Source organism: Phocoena sinus, chromosome 6 (genome assembly GCF_008692025.1).
Source record: "Phocoena sinus isolate mPhoSin1 chromosome 6, mPhoSin1.pri, whole genome shotgun sequence".
Taxonomy (NCBI): Eukaryota; Metazoa; Chordata; class Mammalia; order Artiodactyla; family Phocoenidae; genus Phocoena; species Phocoena sinus.
Genome location: NC_045768.1, coordinates 27,715,801 through 27,736,106, shown reverse-complemented (window position 1 = coordinate 27,736,106; position 20,306 = coordinate 27,715,801). Strand labels below are relative to the sequence as shown.

At 35.9% G+C, this 20,306-nt stretch overlaps 1 protein-coding gene across 3 annotated transcripts in view; it reads left to right on the top strand.

The window, feature by feature from the left end:
* SLC44A1 (solute carrier family 44 member 1) overlaps positions 1 to 20,306 on the top strand; it is a 219,178-nt gene that overhangs the window by 139,805 nt on the left and 59,067 nt on the right. For all 3 annotated transcript variants that reach the window (XM_032635150.1, XM_032635149.1, XM_032635148.1), the window contains exons 13-14: positions 11,455 to 11,592; positions 18,260 to 18,496. In XM_032635150.1, the coding sequence (XP_032491041.1) occupies positions 11,455 to 11,592; positions 18,260 to 18,496 (375 nt within the window). The remainder of the gene's footprint in view (positions 1 to 11,454; positions 11,593 to 18,259; positions 18,497 to 20,306) is intronic.

The window sequence follows — 20,306 nt, the reverse complement described above, 5'->3', positions numbered from 1 at the left end:
CATAATCCCAAACCATGCTTCAGTGCTAAACAATGTGGAAAACATAGCTGACTTCAGAAAAAGAGCTTTAGATTTTTAAAATAAGCTATTAAATATTTACAGCATAGGTGCTAGAGTTTTGCAGATAAACAGAGTGAACTGTGAACTGCTCTTTGTTTCTGCAGGTGCTTATCTTAATGTGACAGGAAAGTTATGGTACATCTAATCTAACCTATAGAATTCACTTTAGGTAGAAAGATGGTTACAACTAGAATCTGTTACATTTGGGCATTGGATTACTCAGGCCTTGATTTACTTTGACTCCACTTGAAGATAGTACATTTAACACTGGAGGGTATCTGCTCTCTGGCTGATAAGCTCTTAAGATTATAAAGCTTTTCTCTACATAGTATGAGTGGGAGTTATTTTTGGAGCACCTACTTAAATCCTTGATAGTATACAAAGCACTTCATATATATTATCACTTTCTCTACACAACTCTGAAAGGAAGGCACATTTCCTCTGTTATACATGAGAAAATTGAGCCTGGGACCTTGTGGCAGATCACATGACCTAGAGGTGGAGGAAGTTTTCTAATCTAAGTTTACCTAGATCTTACCATGGCAATGCACAGTGTCCTACAGTTGACCCTTGAACAACATAGTTTTAAATTGTGTGGGTCCATCGCAGATGAACTTCTCACCCACCTGGAGAGAGGGATTTAATTTTAAAGGGAGGAGGAGTGAGGCTAATGATGGGGAGGCACATGCATTAGTCTACCAAGCAAGGGGCAGGGCTTTTTCGAGGGAGTGGGGTGCCACCCCCTTTTTATCCTGTTTTGGTCCTTAATGTACAGTACTGGCATGGGTAGGTATGTCGTTTAATATGCTAATGTAGTGAAATCAACATAGAATGAAAAACAAATTGTGCGGGTCCACTTGCGCGCAAATTTTTTAAAATAAATACTACAGTACTGCACAATCCACTGTTGGTTGAATTCACGGATGCTGGAATCACAGAAAACATAGAGTATAAAGTTATATGCGGATCTTCAACTGTGAGGGGGAGTTGGCACCCCAGCCCCTGCGTTGATCAAGAGTCAACTGTATATACATATTTGTGAAACTTAAAGAAAACTAAAGTATAGTTTATTATAGAGAATATGCAAACATCTCAAACTTTCATGTTTCATGCTGTAAACTAAGGTAAGTGATGGTTTTAAAGACAATCTATTTAAATTAAGATTTGCAACATACTTTTAATTCTTATGCCCCTTAAAATAATATTTGCAACCAAACTGAATGAAATATATGGTATAGATTGGACTTTGTGCCCCTTCCATTCCCTCACTCAAAATAAGAAAGGGATCATTTTACTTACCATTTCCCTTATTTAATGTATAATGATCCACAAAGTTGTACATAACTGTTCCCCTTTTCCTACCATTGCTGTCTAGTTTGCCCATATTAAGTGAGTTATTATGTAAAGATTTTAGACTTTAAGAGAATTTCTAGGTCCTTCAGTGAACCAAAGAAAGTGTGTAAAAATGTAGAAGCTGTTCTCTGACCGGTGGCCAGGCAGGACTGGGTTACCTGCCTGGCGATCCTCTGCCCTAACATATTTTCTTCCACATGACCAGTACTTTTTCACAAAAATGCACACACCAGGGACCATTTGGACTAACAGGCATCCTTTTAAAAAGATTCCTGGATGGTGATCATCTTTTATCTTGCTTCTGAGAATTGAATAGTCTCTAAGCCTGTGCCCTGCCTGAGCAGATGTTGTACACAGGCTAAATGTTAATCATTATGCCTGCCTGTGGGCAGTTTAGCTCAAGATCAGGAAGGCGGTCTGGGAAGCAGGTGGGTGGGCTCTAAAAATCTTAACCAAGTGGTCTGCAGAAAGCTCAGAGAACAGTTAGGGAAAGCTACAAAGGACTCAGAATCTCTTGAGAACCTTAGCATGAATCCTTTAGACTAAGAGGTATAGAAGCAGAGGGAAATTTCAATGGCCTGCTATGATCTTTAGCACATTGTTCTTCCTGAAGAGGTCATCTTGACCTTTGTGTATCACATGCAGCTCATCTTCCTGCCTTGAGAGAGGGAAAACGTTTATAAAATGTCCACCTACTTTTTTCAGTTAGGTTAAATATGAAGGAGTTGCATAGATCTGTAGGAATATTGCCAAGAAGGCTAACTTTCTATGAGAACATCCAACCCTGGAACTGAGGAGTGGAGAAAAGAAATCATTATTGCCTCCTTTCATGTCTACAAATAGCCTTTCGCTCTAAAAGTAGATGGAATGGGTGGAGCTGGGTGGGGGAGAGAAGAAAGAAGCAGCAGAGGAAGAATAGTAATTGTCAAATGAACTGAAGCTTCTGAAAATTAGTGAGAGCAAAAAAAAAACTTTTGTAGTTTAGTTTGGAAGTGTTGGGTCTGCTCCTAGACTCAGCTGGTCTGATGATAACAGAGAAGAGAGATTGGAGGTGTGTGGATCCTCTCTTGCTTCTGTCTCTTCTTTCAAGGAAAGTTATGTTCAAACTGGAAAGTGGAGAACAACATAGTTAAGAGTTGTTTGTCCTCACTGAGGGGGTGGGATTTAAGACAACACCTAGTTGATTTAAATGGGTCATCCAATACCCTTGATTCTAGACATTATAATGATGCTTTTTTACATCAGCATTAATAATATATGTGTGTGTGTGTGTGTGTGTGTGTGTGTGTATGCATATATAGAGTATGTATATAGTTAATATGGTAGGGTATTTCCCTCTGAAAACCTTTTATTAAATAACTGGCTTATTAGCCCCTGGATCATATCTTAGAATAGGGGAAATAAGGTTTTTCTCTTCAGGGAAATTGTATCTCAGATCACCAAGGACATTTGTCAATTGTTGAACTGAAGAATTGTAGTAAAAAATGCTACAAGTCTGGAAGTTGTGGAAAAAGGTACTAATAGACTGGAAATGAGCAAATGTGGTTTGTATTTCAAAAGGGATGAGGAGGTGGGTTCCCTAGACTGTAAATGAGGTTGGTACTGATTCTTGGCATTACTCTAGAGCCAGGGTCAGCAAAGTTTTTCTGCAAAGGACCAGACAGTGAATATTTTTGGCTTTGTGGGCCATATAGTCCCTGCCACAATTGCTCAGTTCTGCCATCATAACATGGAAACAGCCAAAACAGTTTGTAAACAAATGAACATGGCTGTTTTCCAATAAAACTTATGTACAGAAGTACAGATTTAGCCCACAGGTGGTAGTTTGAAAACCTCTGCTCTAGAATAAATTGTTAAATAGGGTTTTTTCTTGAGTACATAGGGAACTGGTGAGAAGTGGGAACTAATCTGGGTTCTTTGAGAATAGATCAGGCTTGGGAAGTTCTTTATCATTTTTCAGCCGAGTTACTGTTATACAAGATCAAAAGTATAGTTTATTTTGATGTCATGAGGCCTTTGGCAGAATGTTTCAAAAGAAGCTTTGTAGAAGATGAAAAAATGTGAACCACTGCAGTTAGGTGCCTGCTGCCTTTTAACTGATAGGAAACGCTGGCAGATGACAGTGTAAGTGAGCAAGCAGCAAATGAATGTTACCAGGACAATTTAATAGTATGATTTCCTTAAAATGTTGTATATATTAGCCTTCAAGATAAGAAGACCTACAAACATGATATAGTAATATATTGTGATGTTATGCCAATTTGTATGATGGAATTTCATATATCAAAATCATACTATATTTCTCAGAGAGCAACATAATTTCTTGCTGCTCCATTACTGAAAAAAGTTTATGAACCACAAATAGTGACCTACTCAGTACAGTACTCTCTCCTTGGCCCTGAAAAGTTCTGCATTTTTAACCAATAAAATTAAGCATATAATGGCAAGCTAAATTTTTGATAACTCAAACCTCATCTTCATACCAGGTTCTTAATAACTAACACGCGTACAGTTGGAACATTCATAAATTAAAGACCATCTCTCCTGGGCTCAATGTTTAAAACTTTTCAGGCAACACAGTGTAAAGTAAGCCCTTCGTGTCCTGCAGTTTTCCAGCAACTTCCATATTTTGGACTCACCAACAATTTCTTAAGTCAGCACAAAACCAAAAATTTCTCAGGACGGTAAGTTTTTTGTTTTTTGTCAAAAGGAAATTATTATTAGAATGATGAAAAACACCAAATCCATAAATCACTAAATGTGTATATATAAATATATACATCATTGTATTTTTTTCACATTTTTTTTATTCAAACAGAAAGTCACAAAAATTATAATCATCCTCATCAGTTCACTCAGACCCATGGAATTTTTTTTTCATCTTGATCTTTTGTTAGCACTTGTATGAATTCATCAGTTTTCCATTAGATTTCTGAAAATGCTTATTCATTCAGTTCAGCAGTACAGTCAGTTACCAGAAACCTGTACTTGTCAGAGTCTTTTCCATGAATTCCTTGAAGATGAAACCCTTTTATAGGAACATTTTTGCAAAACCATCAGAGTACACCTAGAACTGTGTGTAAATGACAAAAGACTTAAAAATGACCACAGTTAAAGGTTTGATGAAAGTTCATAATAATACATTTGACAGAGAAATTTAGTTATTTCTGAGATATACATTTTAAAGTAATTAGAATTATGACTTATAACATTATACCAGAACATATAAGATTTTTAGGAATCTCATGTAATGTCTGAAACATTTATATTAACCTATTTCCATACAAATAACCCAAAGAAAGTTTAGTATTTGTTTTTTGGGGTTTTTTTGAATTTTATTTATTTTTTTATACAACAGGTTTATATTAGTCATCAGTTTTATATACATCAGTGTATACATGTCAATCCCAATTGCCCAATTCATCACACCACCACCACCACCCGCCCCGTGGCTTTCCCCCCTTGGTGTCCATACATTTGTTCTCTACATCTGCGTCTCTACTTCTGGCCTGCAAACCGGTTCATCTGTACCATTTTTCTAGGTTCCACATACATGCGTTAATATACGATATTTGTGTTTCTCTTTCTGACTTACTTCACTCTGTATGACAGTCTCTAGATCCATCCACGTCTCTACAAATGACCCAATTTCGTTCCTTTTTATGGCTGAGTAATATTCCATTGTATATATGTACCACAACTTCTTTATCCATTTGTCTGTCTATGGGCATTTAGGTTGCTTCCATGACCTGGCTATTGTAAATAGTGCTGCAATGAACATTGGGGTGCACGTGTCTTTTTGAATTATGGTTTTCTCTGGGTATATGCCCAGTAGTGGGATTGCTGGATCATATGGTAATTCTATTTTTAGTTTTTTAAGGAACCTCCATACTGTTCTCCATAGTGGCTGTATCCATTTACATTCCCACCAACAGTGCAAGAGAGTTCACTTTTACCCACACCCTCTCCAGCATTTGTTGTTTGTAGATTTTCTGATGATGCCCGTTCTAACTGGTGTGAGGTGATACCTCATTGTAGTTTTGATTTGCATTTCTCTAATAATTAGTGATGTTAAGCAGCTTTTCATGTGCTTCTTGGCCATCTGTATGTCTTCTTTGGAGAAATGTCTATTTAGGTCTTCTGCCCATTTTTGGATTGGGTTGTTTGTTTCTTTACTATTGAGCTGCATGAGCTGTTTATATATTTTGGAGATTAATCCTTTGTCAGTTGATTCATTTGCAAATATTTTCTTCCATTCTGAGGGTTGTCTTTTCATCTTGTTTATGGTTTCCTTTGCTGTGCAAAAGCTTTAAAGTTTCATTAGGTCCCATTTGTTTGTTTTTATTTCCATTACTCTAGGAGGTGGATCAAAAAAGATCTTGCTGTGATTTATGTCAAAGAGTGTTCTTCCTATGTTTTCCTCTAAGAGTTTTATAGTGTCTGGTCTTACATTTAGGTCTCGAATCCATTTTGAGTTTATTTTTGTGTATGGTGTTAGGGAGTGTTCTAATTTCATTCTTTTACATGTAGCTGTCCAGTTTTCCCAGCACCACTTATTGAAGAGACTGTCTTTGTATATCCTTGCCTCCTTTGTCATAGATTAGTTGACCATAGGTGTGTGGATTTATCTCTGGGATTTCTATCTTGTTCCATTGATCTATGTTTCTGTTTTTGTGTCAGTGCCATATTGTCTTGATGATTGTAGCTTTGTAGTAGAGTCTGAAGTCAGCGAGTCTGATTCCTCCAGCTCCGTTTTTTCCCCTCAAGACTGCTTTGACTATTCGGAGTCTTTTGTGTCTCCATACAAATTTTAAGATTTTTTGTTCTAGTTCCATAAAAAAATGCCATTGGTAATTTGATAAGGATTGCATTGAATCTGTAGGTTGCTTTGGGGAGTATAGTCATTTTCACAATATTGATTCTTCCAATCCAAGAACATGGTATATCTCTCCATCTGTTGGTATCATCTTTAATTTCTTTCATCAGTGTCTTATAGTTTTCTGCATACAGGTATTTTGTCTCCATAGGTAGGTTTATTCCTAGGTATTATATTCTTTTTGTTACAGTGGTAAATGAGAGTGTTTCCTTAATTTCTCTTTCAGATTTTTCATCATTAGTGTATAAGAATGCAAGAGATTCCTGTGCATTAATTTTGTATCCTGCAACTTTACCAAATTCATTGATTAGCTCTAGTAGTTTTCTTGTGGCATCTTTAGGATTCTCTATGTATAGTATCATGTCTGCAAACAGTGACAGTTTTACTTCTTCTTTTCCAATTTGTATTCCTTTTATTTCTTTTTCTTCTCTGATTGCCGTGACTAGGACTTCCAAAACTATGTTGAATAATAGTGGTGAGAGTGGACATCCTTGTCTTGTTCCTGATCTTAGAGGAAATACTTTCAGTTTTTCACCATTGAGAATGATGTTTGCTGTGGGTTTGTCGTATATGGCCCTTATTATCTTGAGGTAGGTTCCCTCTATGCCCACTTTCTGGAGAGCTTTTATCATAAATGGGTGTTGAATTTTGTCAAAAGCTTTTTCGGCATCTCTTGAGATGATCATATGGTTGTTTTTTTTTTTGCGGTACGCAGGCCTCTCACTCTTGTGGCCTCTCCCGTTGCGGAGCACAGGCTCCGGACGCACAGGCTTAGCGGCCATGGCTTACGGGCCCAGCTGCTCCGCTGCATGTGGGATCTTCCCAGACCGGGGCATGAACCTGTGTCCCCTGCATCGGCAGGCAGACTCTCAACCACTGCGCCACCAGGGAAGCCCGATCGTATGGTTTTTATTCTTCAATTTGTTAATGTGGTGTATCACCTTGATTTGCGTATATTGAAGAATCCTTGCATCCCTGGGATAAATCCCACTTAATCATGGTGTATGATCCTTTCAATGTGTTGCTGGATTCTGTTTGCTAGTATTTTGTTGAGGATTTTTGCATCTATATTCATCAGTGATATTGGTCTGTGATTTTCTTTTTTTTTGTAGTATCTTTGTCTGGTTTTGGTGTCAGGGTGATGGTGGCCTCATAGAATGAGTTTGGGAGCATTCCTTCCTCTGTAATTTTTTGGAAGAGTTTGAGAAGGATGGGTGTTAGCTGTTCTCTAAATGTTTGGTAGAATTCACCTATGAAGCCATCTGGTCCTGGACTTTTGTTTGTTGGAAGATTTTTAATCACAGTTTCAGTTTTATTACTTGTGATTGGTCTGTTCATACTTCCTATATCTTCCTGGTTCAGTCTTGGAATGTTATACCATTCTAAGAATTTGTCCATTTCTTCTAGGTTGTCCATTTTGTTGGCATAGAGTTGCTTATAGTATTCTCTTAGGATGCTTTGTATTTCTGCTGTGTCTGTTGTAACTTCTCCATTTTCATTTCTAAATTTATTGATTTGAATCCTCTCCCTCTTTTTCTTGATGAGTCTGGCTAATGGTTTATCAATTTTGTTTATCTTCTCAAAGAACCAGCTTTTAGTTTTATTGATCTTTGCTATTGTTTTCTTTGTTTCTATTTCATTTATTTCTTCTTTATGATTTCTTTCCTTCTGCTAACTTTGGGTTTTGTTTGTTCTTTCTCTAGTTCCTTTAGGTGTAGGGTTCAATTGTTCATTTGAGATTTTTCTTGTTTCTTGAGGTAGGCTTGTATAGCTATAAACTTCCCTCTTAGAACTGCTTTTGCTGCATCCCATAGGTTTTGGATCATCGTGTTTTCATTGTCATTTGCCTCTAAGTATTTTTTGATTTCCTTTCTGATTTCTTCAGTGATCTCTTGGTTATTTAGTAACATATTGTTTAGCCTCCATGTGTTTGTGTTTTTTCCTTTTTTTCCCCGTAATTAATTTCTAATCTCATAACATTGTGGTCAGAAAAGATGCTTGAAATGATTTCAGTTTTTTTTAATTTACTGAGGCTTGATTTGTGACGCAAGATGTGATCTATCCTGGAGAATGTTCCGTGCGCACTTGAGAAGGAAGTGTAATCTGCTGTTTTCTGATGGAATGTCCTATAAATATCAATTAAATCTATTGGTCTATTGTGTCATTTAAGGCTTGTGTTTCTTTATTAATTTTCTGTTTGGATGATCTGTCCATTGGTGTAAGTATGGTGTTAAAGTCCTCCACTATTATTGTGTTACTGTCTATTTCCTCTTTTAGAGCAATTACCAGTTGCCTTATGTATTGAGGTGCTCCTCTGTTGGGTGCATACTTATTTATAATTGTTATATCTTCTTCTTGGATTGATCCCTTGATCATTATGTAGTGTCCTTCCTCGTCACTTATAACATTCTTTATTTTAAAGTCTATTTTATCTGATATGAGTATTGCTACTCTAGCTTTCTTTTGATTTCCATTTGCATGGAATACCTTTTTCCATCCCCTCACTTTCAGTCTGTATGTGTCCCTAGGTCTGAAGTGGGTCTCTTGTACACAGCATATATATGGGTCTTGTTTTCATATCCATTCAGCAAGCCTGTGTCTTTTGGTTGAAGCATTTAATCCATTCATGTTTAAGGTAATTATTGATATGTATGTTCCCATGACCATTTTCTTAATTGTTTTGGGTTTGTTTTTGTAGGTCCTTCTCTTCTCTTGTGTTTCCCACTTAGAGAAGTTCCTTTGGCATTTATTGTAGAGCTGGTTTGGTGGTGCTGAATTCTCTTAGCTTTTGCTTGTGTGAAGCTTTTGATTTCTCCATCGAATCTGAATGAGATCCTTGCTGGGTAGAGTAATCTTGGTTGTAGTTTCTTCCCTTTCATCACTTTAAGTATATCATGCCACCCGCTTCTGGCTTGTAGAGTTTCTGCTGAGAAATCAGCTGTTAACCTTATGGGAGTTCCCTTGTATGTTATTTGTTGTTTTTCCCTTGCTGCTTTCAATAATTTTTCTTTGTCTTTAATTTTTGCCAGTTTGATTACTATGTGTCTTGGTGTGTTTCTCCTTGGGTTTATCCTGTATGGGACTCGCTGCGCTTCCTGGACTTGGTGGCTATTGCCTTTCCCATGTTAGGGAAATTTTCGACTATAATCTCTTCAAGTATTTTCTCTGCTCTTTTCTCTCTCTCTTCTCTTTCTGGGACCCTTATAATGCAGATGTTGTTGCATTTAATGTTGTCCCAGAGGTCTCTTAGGCTGTCTTCATTTCTTTTCATTCTTTTTTCTTTATTCTGTTCCACGGCAGTGAATTCCACCCTTCTGTCTTCCAGGTCACTTATCCGTTCTTCTGCCTCAGTTATTCTGCTATTGATTCCTTGTAGTGTAGTTTTCATTTCAATTATTGTATTGTTCATCTCTGTTTGTTTGTTCTTTAATTCTTCTAGGTCTTTGTTAAACATTTCTTGCATCTTCTCGATCTTTGCCTCCCTTCTTTTTCCAAGGTAGCGGATCATCTTCACTATCATTATCCTGAATTGTTTTTCTGGAAGGTTGCCTATCTCCACTTCATTTAGTTGTTTTTCTGGAGTTTTATCTTGTTCCTTCATCTGGTACATAGCCCTCTGCCTTTTCATCTTGTCTATCTTTCTGTGAATGTGGTTTTTGTTCCTCAGGCCACAGGATTGTAGTTCTTCTTGCTTCTGCTGTCTGCCCTCTGGTGGATGAGGCTATTTAAGAGGCTTGTGTAAGTTTCCTGATGGGAGGGACCGGTGGTGGGTAGAGCTGACTGTTGCTCTGGTGAGCAGAGCTCAGTAAAACTTTAATCCTCTTGACTGTTAATGGAGGGGGCTGGGTTCCCTCCCTCTTGGTTAGAATGGTAAGTTTTAGTTACAAAGTACGTATACGTTCCCTTCTAAGACTCAGATATATTTCATGTTATGTTACTTCTTCACATTTCCCTGAAAATGCCAGTGCTGTTCTAGAATGCAATGTAAAAAAGGAGGAAAAAGTCTGAGTGGTCAAGGAAAACATGAGGCAGCAGAAGCAGGTATGACTTAATAAAAGTATGTCAGCTGGGGACTCAGTACTACAAGGGACAGAAAACCAGCTCATTCTGGCCTAAGAAAGAGCAAGAGTGAGAAGGGGGTGGGGGAGAGAGAAGAAGGGAGAGATTCTTAGCAATTTATTAGCTTCAATAACTAAGAAGTCCAGAATCTGGCTAGTTCCTAATCTTGCAAACACTGTCACCCAATGCGAGTACCTGATTCCTCTCCCTGTTCTGACTTCCATTATGTTGGCAAAACAGCCATAGCAATTCATACCCTCACACCTTGCTGTCCAGAAAAACGAGAGAGCTGCTGTCAGGAGCACCTATGGAAGAGAAGGGAAACTTCTTTTTTTCCTCCGGCAGCCCCAGGGAACATCTTTTACTTTCATAGGCTCTGATTAGTTTATGTACGAATCCCTGAATCATTGTAGGTAGAACATGTTGATTGGCTTACATCAACCAAGGCCCACCGCAAGAGCTGGAGGTAATGTCAGTCTCACTCAGACTCCAAGAGAATGGGGAAGGTCTGTTTTCTTAAAGGGAATTTAGGATCCTGCCCCAGGAGGGAGGGGTATAAGATCAGCAGCAAACAGCTGTCTATTGCAAGAACTATGAGATAGGACAGCATAGAAGAAAGTACCAAGGAGGAAGGGTTCCAGTCCTAAAGCAGCACAGCAATCTGATGCCTTTATGTGTGTGTGTGTGTGTGTGTGTGTGTGTGTGTGTGTGTGTGTGTGTGTGCAGCTTTTAAAGCATCACTGAAGTGGTAATAATGCATCACTGATATGCATGGTAATGAACCCAAGATATCTAGGAAAGTTTAAATTATGGTTTGATTTACTAATACATGGAAGAAGTTAATGGATATTGGAAAGGTTTATGTGTGTTTTAATAAATATCAATGTTTTTAAAGGACCTAAGCTAGGCTAAATGAGAAGCTCTCGTTACCATATCAGGTTTTTTTTTTAATATCTCATATTTCCTTGTGCTTAATCTAAATCTGTACCTCACCAAAGCCATGGGTTTAACTGTGAAGTAGTTTTACAAGCTATGCTTTAACTATGTTTGGTTTAAATCTTAAAGGTTACATGTACTGATGAAAAATTGTTTTTGCTTTTGTCCAGAACGCATACACAGCCACAGCTATCAACAGCACCAACTTCTGCACCTCAGCAAAGGACGCCTTTGTCATTCTCGTGGAGAATGCTTTGCGAGTAGCTGCCATCAACACAGTGGGGGATTTCATGTTATTCCTAGGCAAGGTAAGAAGACCAAGTATATTATGTCAGACAGACAGTAAATTTTTGCATATGTGTATAGTTGCTCTTTAATTTCAAAAATATATGTAGCCCACAAAAAACCTAAAAGTCACATAATATACAGCAAGCACTTACAAAACCCTTAATATATGTCAAGCACTGTTCTAAGTACTTTACATGTATTGTGCTCATTTAATCCTCATAATAAATTTGTAAAGGAAGTACTGTTATTATCTTCATGTTATAGAAGGGGAAACTGAGGCACGGAGCAGTTAAGTAATTTGCCCATTACATATTTTGAATTAAGAAACAGTCCATGTAATGGTTAGGGGCACTGCATCTGGAGCCTGACTGCCTGGATTTAAATCCTGGCCTGACTAGCTGTGTGACCTGAGGCAGGGTATATAACCACTCTGTGCCTCGGTTTGTCCATTTGTGAAATTGGGGTAATAATAGTGCCAAACCCCTAGAACTGTGAGGGTTAGACTGATTAATACTTGTAGGGTACCTAAGATAGTGCTTGATACATTGCAAGTTCTTGATGAATATTAGCAGTCATCGTTACTATATATAAACCCCTTAAAATAGAGCTGTTAGGGAATGAGACCTAACTGTCCTCAAAAGTGTTTTTCTATTCTGTGCTATTAAAATCTGCAAAATGTTAGATAACATTATAATTGAGGACTCACTTTATCTTTGTATCTATATTTCAAACCATAAAATACTCAGAAAATTTGAAAAATTGAGTTAAGAAAACGGCACCACCACTATAACCTAATAACTTATTTTTATATTCCCTCCCAGTGTTTTTTCACAGGCTTATATTTCTATAGTATAACAATCCTAGTATTCATAGCTATTTATTCTGCTATTTTCACTTCATATTCTATCATATACATTTTTTGCATTACTTTGATAATTTTCATAATTACTCATTATCATGATGGCCACTGTTCCATCAAATGCTATTCTCTTACTGCTGAACACTTAAGTTACTCCAACCACTGTGCCTTTAAAATGTTCTTGAAAGGGAATTAAATATTTGATGCAGAAAGGCATTGATTAGCACTGTGTAATGTAGTGTTAAGTTCTCAGGCAATTGTCATCTAAAAAGAATTATAAAACCATACAGATAGTTATTTTGAAAATTTGTAATTAAACGTACATTATGACTCCTGGATTTGTTTTTGTCATGTTTTAACAATAAGAGGAAAATTTTTATAGTAAAAATTGAATGAGTTAATTCATGTTAACGAATGAGTACAGGTCTGACCCTGTCAGTAACCATTGCTATTATTTATGTGCTATATGACTAACTCAGGAAGGCTTCAGATTTTTTTGTTCATTTTTTATGTATTTATAATTGACCCCTGCTGCTAAGAAAGATATGAAGCAACTTAAAATAAAAACATATATAATGCAGAGCAATTAAAATAAAAGAGAAATAAGAAGACATATAGAGAATAAGGGAGAAAATTATACCAAGTGGCAACATTTGATCACGATAATTTTAGTAACCCTGATTGAGACACTTGCTGAGTACCAGGTACTGAGGGCAGTGCTTTATGTGAAGTGTTATATTTGGTCCTCCCCTGTAAGGAGACCTACTACTATTATCTTCATTTTACAGCAAAGGAAACCAAAGTTTAGAGAGCTAAGTAGGTTGTCCAAATTTAGAAAACTCGAATGTGGCAGAGCTGGAGTTCAGACTCAGATCTGTCTGACTTCAAAGTTTTTAATCACTGTGTGCTATAATTGCCTCAACTGACATTAATTTTGTCCCTGGGCCTGCCTTTTTTTTTTTTTTTTCCCTAAATCCTTTTGATTCTGATGATTGTAAACTACTGGAGATAATTCTAAATACAGCATTACTTATAGTAGTGACTAATTGTAAACAATCTACTGCCTGACAGTAAAGGTTGGAAATAATAATCAACAGACTATTCACCTCTTAAACCCTGTGTTTTTGTTTTATTTTTTTAACTTTAAAAATTTTTTTTGGCCACGCCGTGTGGCTTGTAGGATCTTAGTTCCCCAACCAGGGATTGAACCCAGGCCCATGGCAGTGAAAACGCCAAGTCCTAACCACTGGACCACCAAGGAATTCCCTAAACCATGTTTTTTATTGAGTTTATAATGTGATAATGTGTATAATAAGTGGAAAAGCTGAGTAAAACTACTAGACCATCACAGAATCATTTTAAAATGTGCATAAAAATGTGCATAAGAAAGAGAGAGAAAATTAATATCTCAAAATAGTTTTAATAACGATTGCTTTGGGATATTGAAAATATGAGTGATTCCAAGCACCTCCCCCCACTTTATCATATAATGGTAAAGTTTCTATGATATGATAGAAACTTTGATAAAGTTGATAAACTTTATATGATAAAGTTTCTATATTAAGTATGCATTTCTCTTATAATGGAAAAATATATACAGGATAAAATACAGTGTTTTAAAATTGGCTTTGAGTTTTTCAGCAACCTAATGACCTGTCAAATTTTTTTCTTTAGGTTTATCATAACTTTTTAGTCAGTCAACAAACATTTATAGAGTGCCTACTGGTAATGTACTAGGGGCTATTCTGGGTGCTGCTTATATACTAGTCAATAAAGACAATTTAAAATCTGGTAGAAAAGGAAGTTTTGTATCCCTTTTTTCACTTTGTGTTATATTATGAGCATTTCTCATTTTATTAAAAATGTCTATATAGTTGTTGTATCATTTATTTATTAACAAAGCCTCTGGGTTCTTTTGGTTTTTTTACAGTTGAACTTTTCTCAATTTTTTACTATTATAAAGTGAAACTTTTGTATACCAGTTCTTGCCCACATTAATACTTATTTCCTGAGGCCAGAGTCCTAGAAGTGGAATTAATGAGTTCAAATACATAATAGGATTTTTGATACATATTTCCAAGTTGCTTTCCAGAAAAATATAATTTTGAATAACATAATATTTCTAATGTTGTAAAAACAAGACTTTTAAAACCATGAAAGGTAAACACTTTTTAAATTGAGAAATCAAAAAAGGAGACAGATAAGAGGAAAAAAAAACTTCTGGGTTTCCAACATACTAAGATAAATTCTTGTTTTTCTTTTCCAAAAATATAGTTCTGATCACAGAATACAATAAATCTTTTAAAGAGATTCTTTCATTACAATTAATGAAATTAATGGCTACTAGTATGCAGAAATAGTTTTTGATCAGATAGTTCAACTAGGTAGATCATAATAAACATTATGAAAGTGTCAGGAACAAACTACTAGTACATGGAACAACTTGGATGAATCTTGAGGGAATTATGCTGAGTGAAAAATGCCAATCCCAGAAGATTAAGTGCTGTATGATTCCATTTATATAACATTCTTGAAATGACAATATTATATCAATAGGAATGGAGACCATATATGTGGTCACCCAGTTAGTGATAGGGGAGGGGGGAAGTAGGAATATCTATAAAAGGTTAAAGCGAAGGATGCTTGTGGTGATGGAAATGTTCTGTATCTTTGTCGTATCAGTATGAATATCTGGGTTGTGACTTTGTACTATAATTTTGCAAGGTGTTACGATTGAAGGGAACTGGGTAATGGGTACATGGAATCGTTCTGTTACTTTTTATAACTGCACGTGAATTCATAATATCTCAAAATTTTAAATTTAATTTTCTAAACCTTGATTTTAGAAAGAAAACAAAAGACAGTGTCATATATTCCATTTCTATGAAGCCCCAATGATTTTATGGAATGGTAAATTAGATTTGGAAGAGACCTTAGCTCCTCTAGTTTAGTGGCTTGTGACCTATGGTCACTGGCCTACAGGTCCTCAAAGATTAAGAATAGTGATTTAGAAGCTTTTTAAACATTTTTAAGTCTAATAGGTATTGTATTTTAAGTCTAATAAATATTGCATACTGCATATTTATTGCCAATAAAACTATACCAAAAAAATCCCCCAAATCTTGTTTCTTTGCTTCTGTTTGAAATTATTTTACCTCTATTTGATAATACTTTTTATGACAATTAGATGTTCTAGCTGACAATTTAATCTGGCTTCAATTATTGAAAAATAAAAATATGAGTTATTTGTTGATGCTATTTTGTTGGTAAACAAAATCTTTCAAAACATGGGTTCCATGGGGGAAAAGGGCATCATAAATGCAAGATTTATGATTACAAAAAAAAAAAGAAAGAAAGAAGCTAAGTTTGCCAGTCACTATGTTAAATGCTTTCAGAATGCTTATTTTAACAATTATGGGATGTATGTCCTATTGTGTCTCTCTTAAAGATGGAAAAACAATCTCAGAAAAGTTAAGTGAACTTGCTTAGAGTCACAAAACTAAGAAGTTCTAACTGATTCAGTCCTACATCCTTCTGACTCCAAAACCAGCATCCTTTTCTTCCTGCTTCTCACATCCTACTCTGTGTATGAATCTCTTCTACTGCATCACAAATAATTTATCCTTTATAACAAGAATGTCTAAACCTTTCAAATCAAACATCCTATTACCAAAAAGTGATTTGAGCACATTTCCCCAATATATTTACATTTATTTATTAATGACGTATGTATAGCTTTCACTAATATATGCTTTATAAAGTGTAAAATTTTAAATGTATGGGAAATACAAATAGAAGTCCCGGGTGATTCTCTTGAACCTTCTCTGGGCTATGTGTGCTCTACCATGGAGATCAGTGATATAGAGCAGTACTCCTTATAGGCTGTGGACTTTCTAAGAATCACCGGAGGGTTCTTTGAAAATGAATATTGCTAAGCTTCATATTAAATCAAACCAATCAGATTCTCTGGGGGCAGGACCTAGGACTCTGCATTATTCACAAACTCCCCAAGGGATTTCCAGCCCCTCTAACAGTTTGAGAACCACTAATGTATCCTCTGCTTGAATGAGTGCATGATACCCTTTCATTATATTGGGGAGTAATTATTAAATTAAATTGGGGAGTAAATTATTAAATTGACTTTTTAAGCTAAATGTCACTAGTTTTTGAAGTTGGTTCTCATGTGACAGTATTCTACCTTAACAGTTTTTGTCTCAGCATCTACTTGTCTGAGCCACATCTTCTGCCTATAATTGACTTTAACATTTCAAATGTGGTTTAACTTTTGGTGCCATAGAGAGAGTGTAAAGCAGCTGAGTTCTCCCACAGGGTGGATGTAAAAACATTGAAGAAGGGTATAAGAAATAACTCATCCTGAAATTGAAACACAAGAGGGAAAAAAAATGGACCTAATTAGCTATTGGTGGACATCACCCCAGAAAATAGGTCACTGTGAGAGAAGATTCATAGGTATATTGCCACAAAAAATGATGGGAGGGGAGCAGACCCAGATTTGCTCCCTAAAATCATCTGAGAGAGGGATCAATTTATAGCTTAACCAATACATCCTCTGATGCATTATAATTCCAGTTAAGATAATGGTGAATGAGAGATGTTTTGGTGTTGATAAATAGTGAGGGAAAGGCAAAAGAAGAATTCTCAGTCTGCCTGTCCTCAGCACTGGGCAAGGAAAGGCTGCCGTGGTTCTAGAGAACTCTTTTCCTTTGTTATTTAAAGCTTGACGCTAGGCCAGGTAAAGGGCTGGGGAAGAGTGTGGCTAGGATTCAGTGTAATCTGTTACAGTGATATATCAGTATCCAAGTATTTGCTGAATTTTTACCTGGAAAGAGTACTGGTGTTGGCATCATAAGACCATTTTTTGAATGATATCTGCTCTTTATTCTACTCTGTGGCCTTGCGCAGATCAGCTAGCCCCTCTAAGCATGTTTCCCAATCTATAAAATGAGGGTGATAATGTTTGCCATAAGCCATTCATAGAGTTATTGAAAAACTGAAATAAAAAGTATTAAAAGGAGCACAGCAAATTTAAAGTGCTGCGTGTACAGTGTTGAAGCATCAGAGTAGGTGGTTCTTGACAGTAGGCAAATGGCTATTTCTTTTATTTTTACAGCATGAGTGTGTTTGGCAACCTCTTTCTCCACAAATAGTCCAAATCAACACTTCATGGCAAATCATGTGGCAAATAAATTTACCACATATTCTATGTGAAATAAAATATGGAACAAAGAAAAGCTCTTAGAGGTGTTCGTTGCAGCATTATTTATATCTGAAAACAATATGTCTCCAAGTATAGGAGAATGGTTAAATAAATTTTAAATCATCCATAAAATGTAAATATGTAGCTGAATACATATTTATGAAACATTTATGATATATAAATATTAATGAATAGCTTTTAATGATATGGTTATATAATACTATTCCATATATGTAAAAATGCTTAGAAAAAATACATAGCAATACCCTGAAATGTCAATAATTTCCTTCTGAGTGCTAAAAGTGTGTATAATTTTTTTTCTAATATATGTATACATTTATCTTAAAAATTGCCACAGATGCTGAATAAGTGAAGTCTTAGGAAACAAGCATAACATTTGGAAAACTTGATTATTTTTAGTGTCAACAAGGATGATATTTATGTTATATGATATACATGTATATGGGTATTTATGGGTTATGCTTTCTAATTTGCAGTGGCATGGACTCATGCAACCATCATTTATAAATGGAGAAGTCTGCAAATGATGAAGAAATAGTGGTTTTCTGCAGGAGGTTATTAAATGTGATCTTTGTTCTCTCTGCTTTAGGTGCTGATAGTCTGCAGCACAGGTTTGGCTGGGATTATGCTGCTCAACTACCAGCAAGATTACACAGTATGGGTGCTGCCTCTGATCATCGTCTGCCTCTTTGCTTTCCTAGTCGCTCATTGCTTCCTGTCCATTTACGAAATGGTAGTGGATGTATTATTCTTGTGTTTTGCCATTGATACAAAATACAATGACGGGAGCCCAGGCAGAGAATTTTATATGGATAAAGTGCTGATGGTAAGTACCTCAAATGCCCTCTACTGCTTTAAGGATAAAAATACTAATACAAATATTTTATAGACTATTCTCTGTATTTAATTCCCATTATATGAACCTGCGTAATTCAGAATTAAACCTTCAGCACCCGTGAATGAGGTTAGTCTTGGGGAAATCAGGGAAGAAGATCCTCTTGGCATGAACGAGACCATTTCAAATCTACCTAGCTAGAGCAGTTTCCCATTAAGAGTCCTGAGTTCACACTATTCCATACTGCTCTCTCCATCTCTCCAGTTAGATACACTTGAATCGACTTTTTTAGCCCTTGAACTGGAACATTGGACAGCTGGTGTTCTAAGTGCCTTTTCCTGAATCAGAACTCAAAGACAAAAGTTTTATTTCCCAGGTTGTAGTGCCTATCTGTATTTCTCCATCCACCACCTTACCAAGTATTATTGCTGTCAGCCCTGCTAAAACTCATTATCCTAAGTATTCCAGGCCAAACTGAAGGAGTTTTGTAATGAATACAGATTATCAGACCCATGACTGGTAGATGGTATTGTTTTCCATTAGTCAAGATCTGAACCTTTACACAGATATTATATTCAGATTCTTCATAGTTACGTAGCCTCTGCAGCTTCCCTATATTAGAACCTCAATTAAATTTTTAAAAAAATTTAGAAACCATTCTAAAATGGTTTAAATACTAGTATCAATGTCAAATGCTGCCCAATTAAAGATGTGTTTTAATAAAGCTATAAAATATTCCTATCTCAAGAGTGGATAATATTTAAGATTAAACATTAGACCTTGAAATAGCACACCATCTTCCAGAAACATGGTTTATCTAGTTAAATCTCAAATAAATGTATTAATAAATAAGCTAGATTCTTTTTTTTTTTTCAATCTCGAAAATTCCAAGTGATTCAACTGACCTATTTGGTACTCATTATCTCTTTTACTAAGAACATTACCAGCTACATTTTGGACATTTTCATAATCTCAATTATAATCCTAACTCAATTATAATCCTATAATGACGCTAACAGAGCGTCATAACTATAATTTTCATAATGGAATTTGACCTAGAAGCATCATCTCTTGTGTGATTAAGGCATTTAGGAGGAGAGGTTTGTTTTTGTTTTTTAAGCCACTGAAGAAAAGCAGAGTAAAATATATAGTTTTTATTATTTTAGTTTTCTCTATAAGAATGATGAGGATATTGAACGAGGAAGTACTCCATAAACTTTGACAGGATAGAAATGTTTCCTTCAGGTCATAATCCCATTTTAACTACTTCTATCCACTGGTTCTGGTTGTTACTCCCTGTCTTCCTGCTTTATGGAGTAATCTCAAGGCCAGATAGACTTTTTTTTTTTTCTAATAGCTTATTTATGGCTTGGTAAAAACAGTATACTATACTTAGTAGTATCAACGCTTTCTTTTGCCTCCTAGGGTTATTTTAAAGAGGAGGCTTATAGAGTAAAATGTTGTTGCTTTTCCATTTAACCTTGATAGGGAAAAAGTAACACAACAAATAAAACAATATTCTAAGTGTGGAAAAATAGTCTTTTCTAAAAAATGAAAGATATTTTCTCTTTCAGATAGAACTGACATCTCTTTGAGCCTAAGTGAGATTGTCACAAGGAATGGTGGGAAAAAAGATTTTATATCAACAGATTGCATCCCCACAAATTTAGCTGCTCTTAACGTGTGGTACCAAATATTATGTATTGCTATGTTTTTAGGCCATCCATTTACCATTACTGAGTCAAAAATGTAAATATTCTTTAGAAATCATCTACCAACTGAAGTCTGAAAGGACCTAAGA